Below are 8025 nucleotides of genomic sequence, written 5' to 3' on the forward strand. Positions count from 1 at the left end.
TTTTTTTTTTTTTTTTTAAAGACTAATGCTAGTCCCAATGATTTTTTTGTGTGTGTGGTTCACTTTTCTTATTCTCTTTTTTAATGGTATTAAAGTTCCATGTCTCTAAAACCTGGGCTTTTCAAACCCTGAATATAAATATATAGCCAAACCCTGAATATAAATATATAGCCAAATCAAAAAGGGGATAGAATTGGCTTGCCTTTACTTATTTATTCTTTTTTTAAGCCTCTAACACACGGAAGACTCAGATTCATACAAGAGAAGAAGAATCCTCCCTGCAGGTATAACACCTTCCAAACTTTTATTCACTTTTAAGATTTGAAATGCAACTTCCTGCAAGTTGAAATAACTCTGAACACGTGAAAATGAAGAGAAAAGAAAGGAGGGTAAGAGTCACAGCTAACCCCTAGTATCATGGAGAAACTCCAGGCACCCTAAGGGACAGAATCTTTAAAAAGCTTCCCAACATCCTCAGCATTACTCCAGATCATTTTTTCTGATTACTTTGTAAGTTTTAGTTTTTAAGGGTGTGTATTGATCTGTAATGCTTTCCTCATACAAATACTTGAAGGACTGAGCATATGAGGCCATAGTTTCACAGGGATCCAACAGAGTTTGATACCTGAATGTCTTGAAAAAGAAAATATATCATGTAAAAATCTTTACAAGTATGTGTCATCCTTTCTAACCTTCACACCTGTATTTAAATACAAAGGTAATTTTCTCCGTAGATTTCACGGCAAAATTCCAAAGTAATACAGAACATTTACATTTTAACAGAATAAAGACAGGTTAGCCCCTGCTAATGAAAGTAGTTATATATAAGCATCAAAAATATACCGAAGGCTTGCAGCAAYGCCAACATCTTTTTCCACCTTCCTGAAGCATGGATTATAAACATGTATAAAAAGGTCTAGAGTGTAAGTTGTGCTAAAAAGTTAATTTGAAGTAATTTCAAACTGAAGTGGAGAGCATCTGCATGATGCCATGTAAGGTTCAATTTCAGATCTAAAAAATATGCAAAATTCTATTTCTAAAATGATTTTATTAGTATAGCAATTCATTTAAAACGACAAGTGTTTTATTGGTTATCCAATAAATCACTGTCCCTTTCCAACATTTAACTTAAAAGAAGACCTAAAAAGACAGGCCAGTAAGACTACTAGTTGCTTTATATAAGAAACATCAGGATAGCAGACAGTTGATATATAGCAAATACTCTTCCCCTACTCTTCCTCCTGGTACACAGCTATATCTCTGCCTTTAAACTCAGCACTATAATCACTCTGCTGATAAAGTTAAATATAACCCAGATCACTGGTGCTGGCTCACAGCTTTCTTGGAGTTCCAGTGAGATTTTCCTGAGATGTCAGATAGAACCACTGAAGCCAGATTTCAGGATTTAAATACAGAAAGATACTTCAAAATTTGTTAAATTCTCGCTTTTGCTTCCTTTCCCATACCCATCTCATTTCAAATAAAAAGCATTAAGTTAAATAAGGGATTCTAATGTTGCCTTTTGCAGATCTATGCATCCCTTCAAGAAAATCTACACTGAACACTGCCAGATGACTCAAGCTCTAGAATCAAGCCTTGACTGTATTAAAGCTGGTGGTAGTTTTTCCAAAGAAAGCAAATTTACTCACTGGTCTCAAATTCAATGCTAGTATAATCTCATTGCTGACACTAGTACACCATAAGAGAAAATCTGCTCCATAATTCTGGCTTTCAATTCCCATCATCTACCTTAAACAGAAAKTGAATTTTAAAATGTAAAGGAGGGGGGAGATAATTCACCTTTTCGAATCAGAAGCATAATTCAAAATTCTATGGTAACACACAGACAGTATAAGATGTACCAGGAATTCAAAGAAATTAAATTTGAAAGTATACTTAAAAAAATTTTTTTTAAGGAAGGGAATAGTCATTTCTGTGAGGAGTAATTCCAGCTGTTCCATGGAACATACTGGGTCTGTTCATTCAGCCAGATCAGGGTAAATATAAATGACTAATGGAGATGTTCTGGATTTATACCATCTGAAATGAAACCTAATGGAACCAATACAGTGTAGTTACTCAAAGAAATAATATGTGTATGACTTTTGTTACCTGGGGGAAATATTATTCATCTTGAGACAAAGGAAGCTGCAACAGAAATGGAATTTGACCTACTGAGCTTTATGTTAAGAGTTTGTTTCTGGCTTTTTGTTGTTGTTTCTTTGGAGGGAAGAGACCATTTATAGAGATTGTTCTATTAATCAGAGAAACAGCAATAATGCTATGGTTATGTAGACTACAAATGACCTTTTCCACATGCTGCCAAATTCATAGCAACCAGCCATTAGTGGCTGCTTCATAAATTCACTGAAAGAAAACAGCAAGTGGCAAACCAGGGGTCAAATTGAATTAGTATTCCATTAAGGGATCTGAAATGCACTCTGGGATTCAGAGTGGTATCTTTTACAAGCTGGCAACAACGAGCGTTGAGGATGGATGAACTACAATGCAAAACTGAACATTTAGACACTTCCAACCCATGCACAATGGAAGAATGTAAAACAAGGGCACATGACAAAACATAACTCAGAACCCCGCACCTGTTTACTGGAGGGGCTATACAAAAAATAATGTTTCCAGTTCTCCAGCACTAAAAAACRGCTAAGAGAAAGGAGAAAAAGGAGTGGAATGTAATTAAAGGGATTAGTAGTCCAAGATCACTGCCATTCTAATATAACTTGTCTCTCTCAAGCACRTCTTATCAAATGTCAAGCAGCTCTGCTATACGCTTAGTGCATTCTGCATATTTAGTATATAATGTAAGCATTACATGTTTGAATATATATGTTACTTAATGCAAGAAAAAATAAAAATGAAAATAGAATGTTCCTCCAAACATGCTTTCATCATTTTTATGTAGAATATAGTGTATTTCTACTGGCAGGAACAGACTAAAGAGCAGCCCCATGATACCAACCTAACCCCTTTCCATTTATCCCTCAGAATTCCTCTTCTAAAAAGCCTTCTTTGTGTTAAATTTATGAATGAGGTTAGGGCTCAAAAAAGGGAAGGATTAATAACATTTGCTTGAGCCAAACATAGTATGATAGGCACTACGCACGCTCCCCTACACAGCTCTGCCAATCCATCTCAAGTTTGACCTGCAGTACCCCTGCTGCTTTTCCAATTCTGGGCCTCTCACGAGCAGAAACTGCCAATGTAGCTGAACGGTGCCAAACTGTCTGGTGGTTTTGTGATATGGCCAAATGGGGACTACGATGAGATGAAGCTCGTTTCCACCCAGAAGCAAAGCAACGATGTGAACTTAGATGAAAGGATGGAGTATCAATGCACATAATGCTGAACAGTCCTTACCAGCCATATAGACTACGAAAAGTTAGAACATACTGAAAAAATAGGCAACCAACTCTGCAGTGAGACCTATTGGCCAAAGAAAGGCATGTTGACTGAATGTCAAAAAGATCCACAGAATAGCCCGAGCAGTATTTTTAGCTTACTTTCTAACTTGCAGAAGAGAGAGGCTATCAGAATGGAATGCTTGACAATGCAAAGAATCTTTGACCTAGATTTTTAAGGGAATTATAAAAGGTAAGGTATACTTATTAAAACAAGCCTAAATGTTTTTATTTTACCACGTTAGCTCCTGCAATGCCAATTTAAACTATCACTTTCTATTAAAAAAAAAAGAAGTCTATATTGGGCGGTATTCAGTTCTGATTTAGGAACTCAATAGAAACCGAGTGCTTAAGTCACAGTTACAGCAGCTGAAGCAGTATTTAAAACTGTAGCCATCCTGACCCAAATAAAAAAAAAGGGGGGGGGGGGGAGAAAAAGGAAATCCTTTCCTTCAAAACTGTTACTGTAGACGTGGCTTTAAGGATTGCATCAGCTACTAGCACAACAAATTGAACTTCTCCTTTTTAATTAGGACATACATATTAAAATTACAAGGGGGAGGAAACAAGTTTAGTTGTATTTATCAACTTAAATCTATGTATAGTATCACTGATCTTGAAAGAAGACAAACTTAAAAGAACAACCTATTAGAATGAAGTAACTTCTCTGCTACTTTTCCATAATCCAGTTGAGGTGCTAGAAAAAAAAAATCCTCTCTGAGAAATCTAAAAATATTAGTTTTCAAAGCAACTCAGTCAAAATTTGGCCCCAGCTGCATCACATTCAGACTTCACAGACTTTTCCCCTTTCTATTCAAGCATTCTTCTTATCATAGTAATTTGACTTAGTGGCACTGACCATATTAAAAGAAGGGTGTAACTTCTAACTGTATTGTGTTATTTTTAGCGAGAAAACAGGTAAACTTGAGACTCTTAGGGCTTTGGAAACACTTAAAATGGAGTATGACAAAATGATGCAAATGCTTTACCTGTTCAGGGGACAGCTGGTGATCAGTCTCTACTCAGACTCTATACATTACAAAAGTGATTGATTAAAAATGTTTTTTTTTCCCCCAAAATTGTCTATAACATTTAATAGAGACCTACAGAGAACTRCCCTAACCATTTTTATAAGATGTGTTTCAATAATATTCTATTGCTTTTACCCATATGACAAAAGTGTTCTCTCCAGTATTTGCTGAAATCAGTACTAGACAAGCAGAAGACATGTTTTCAAATTCTTCTAGATTACATGCTGGGCAGATTTTCCCAAATAATTCTCAAAGGTGTTGACTTTTGAAATCATGTTTGGTGTTACAGTAAATGAAAAATACACATATTTCAGTGCCTGGAATAAAATTTAGAAAACAAAACCCAAACACAAAACCCACCCATTCAGCACAAAGAACAGAAATTTTTATGTTTGGCTGAAAAATATAAATTCCACTGCTTTTCAGAACCCTTATTACTACAGTCAAGAGAAAGTGTAAGGCCACTCAATAATGTAAAGCCAATCAAACTAACAGCAAACTAACAATCATAACAAACCTGTGAAGAGATGTAATTCCTGACCTGCAGTTTATCCCACCAAAGCCTCTAGCATTGCAGCTGTATCATCAAATTTGCTTTTACTGGCGTAACTACTTTTACTGAGAGTGTTTAACATGTATGTGGTAAGCTATGCTGGAAAAGACAGGAGTTTGTACAGCATGAGCCACATCTGTATTAGCAGCATTTTGGCAGAAGAGCACATAAGCCAAGCAATCCTAACACAGTCTTGTCCAACTTCAAGCTTTCCTTTGATTTCATCATCAATGTCAAAACCTGCTGGCAAGCTCTGCACTTTGCTCGTATAGTTGACAATGTAGTGGCAGGTTGTGCCATCTAAAAAGAACCTCACTCATGTGAGTGCAGCTTTTCACTGGCATATCCCTCTGTCTCCCTATGACCAAAGACTGGACCAGAACCTACTTCAGCATATCTGCATACCCACAACTCTCTACCTACAGATCCCATTTTTAAGGATGCTGAATTCCTGTGTTGTGCCAGAAACATTTGGAATTCTTGAAAAAAAATATAAAATCAGATCATGTGGTCAAGTATCTAATTATTATTTTAATGTTAATCAAGTTTGGATGTTCTAGGCCTTGTTCTTCTTTTCTGATAAAGGAAAGAAACCATTACAAACATTTCAAATAGTACGTTTTGTACTTGAATACCAAAATAATATTGGTTGCAAAGGTTTCTGCTATTTATATGTCAGCCAGTAACACATATCTTCAAAGACTTTGCTTCTGTACTGCTGCAAACACTAACAAACATTGTTTGTTCTGAGCATCTGTTTTATCTCACTATGTCAGCTAATGTCACTTATCAGCAACAGAGGGCTATACAAAAATATTCCTAAGTGTACTTCCCATTGCCAGTCAAAGACAGTCACAGTGTAGGCATTTTTTAATCTTTCAATGCTCAACTTTTCACAGAGCCTTGCTAAAAGCCACTTTTGAATTAAATCATGCATGACCTCAATTTGCTCTTGGAAATAACAACCAACCACCTCCACTTAAAGAAAGCGGGAAGGGTCAACTGTTTGTTTACACTTTTTAACTGCAACAGTATCTTTCTTCACCTGTATTTACTGCAGAACTGAAATCCACAGCCTTAAGTTAAAAACAAATTTCCTACAAACAGCATCTGTTTTACCCCGAAGATCTTGTTTATCATCTTAACACAGTTTATATCTACAATAATTTAAAAAAAAAAAATCAAGCAAATGAGAATGGACCCCGGAAGTGCAGTGTAATGGAAAAGTGAAGCACAAGCCTAGCAGATGATGCTATCTGAGGTACTTTGGCTACCAATAACATGTTAAGAAAGATCATTCCAAAGGGAAGCAAAACTTTCTACATTTCTCCAGTATCTACTTCTGATAGGTAAGAAATGGGACCCTGTGGATCTGAGACATGCTATTGATAATTCTAGTCACTGCTTCAGCCCATCATCAATGAAGTAATAAGCATGTTATTTACAGAAAATCGTATTCACTACTTACTAACCCAACACATAATTTCTTCAAAGACTTCTACTCACAGGTATCATTTTTCTGCAAGACAGTATGTACATTTAAACTGCAAACTCTCAATTGTTTTTCCTGCCTAAGTAGAACATAAAAATACATGGTCAAGGAAAGTTTTTTTTCACGTACTAGTGAAAAAAACTGCCAGACATCATCTGCTATTACACTTGTTTATACCCTCCAAGAATTTTTTTCTGTCATTCAAACCTCCGTACCTCGAAAATCTATGTAGAATGTCACASTTTCCTTTTCTTTTCAGCACTACACTTATACATAGGCACAAATTCAGAAGGAAACTAAAGTCCTACTACCTTTAAAGGAAACCTTTTTCCTAATATGGAACTACAGACAACTTTTTTAAAAATTATGTGTTATTAAGAAAAATTAAACATCTATGAAATAAAAGGCCATGTCTTTAGATAGCCAAATATGGAGGATACAGGTGCCTAAATTTTGCCTTTAAGCTTTGACCTCATTCAATTTCAAATTCCTAAGGGTAAGTATTTTTATCTCTATTTCCAGYATACCACTGAACAGAAAGTGTCACTTAACTAGATCTGCGCCTATAACCTTCTGGGATGAGACAGTCTAGTTTAAGTCTCTTTGGAACAACTGTGTCAGAATTTAAACTAAAAGAAAAAGAAACATGTAATTTTAATTCCTAGTCCTTTTTGCAACAGTTAAAGGCCTTTCTTGTGGTTCACATCCTTTCTTGTGGTTCACATCCTCCCTGTCACAAAGACTGACTACCTATCACAACTGAAGCCTGGAATTAAATACAACAAAAATAATTTAATTGGTTAATTTACAAAGTTATTACAGATGAAATGGTAATCCAGAATATGGCTTTTAACACTGTTACAACACACCTAGGCATAACTTATTTACAATAGGTAGATGGAGAGAAAGAATATGAGGGCAATCTTTGAATGTGAATTAGAAACTGTGACTTACAGGAAATCTTATCCATTTAGAATCATAGTCCCAGGGCAGCAAAGCACTGCTCAACTCTAGTTTTGCCAAAAAGCATATACACWGAGAAAGAACAAGGAAATGTCATAATCTCTATGCCAACATTCACAGGTGTATTTTACAGCACTGGAATAAAGTAACATAATCTTACTGCTAAAATATACTAAACAATACCTGGCAGGAGCTGTGGGGTAAATTACTTTTATATGTTGGAAAGCCATGTCTTGATTCAAAATTTGTTTTATCCATGTTCTTGCTCCTTGGCCAGTATCACCTGCATCACACAGAAGAGTACAGCAAGAGTTATTCTGTGCACTTAGAAGGAAGATTTTAAAATGTCAAAAATATTTAAACTAGATTGACTTTATTTATAAACCACAAAGTTAATCCTGCAAAATAATAAAATAAATTCCTTCTAGGATAACTTCAATTCCCTTTTCTATAAGGATGTACTCAAAGCTTCCAAGGAACAGGCTCCTTAAGATTCTCCACAGTAAAAGCTTAATAAATACTTCAGTACATCAAATAGCTGAAACACCACTTTATCAAGCACAAAGCTTC

General features: G+C 35.6%; 1 protein-coding gene across 1 annotated transcript in view; it reads right to left on the bottom strand.

Moving 5' to 3' along the window:
* The window catches only part of LYPLAL1 (lysophospholipase like 1), a 23266-nt gene extending 15507 nt beyond the window's left edge, over positions 1–7759 (bottom strand). Inside the window, exon 1 of the mRNA XM_085326081.1 lies at positions 7639–7759. Within this exon, the coding sequence (XP_085182207.1) occupies positions 7639–7685 (47 nt within the window). The 5' untranslated portion in view covers positions 7686–7759. The remainder of the gene's footprint in view (positions 1–7638) is intronic.
* Positions 7760–8025: the final 266 nt, after the last annotated feature.

This window comes from Rhea americana, unplaced genomic scaffold (assembly GCF_003343005.1).
Source record: "Rhea americana isolate MKP2758 unplaced genomic scaffold, rheAme1 scaffold_127, whole genome shotgun sequence".
Lineage (NCBI taxonomy): Eukaryota > Metazoa > Chordata > Aves > Rheiformes > Rheidae > Rhea > Rhea americana.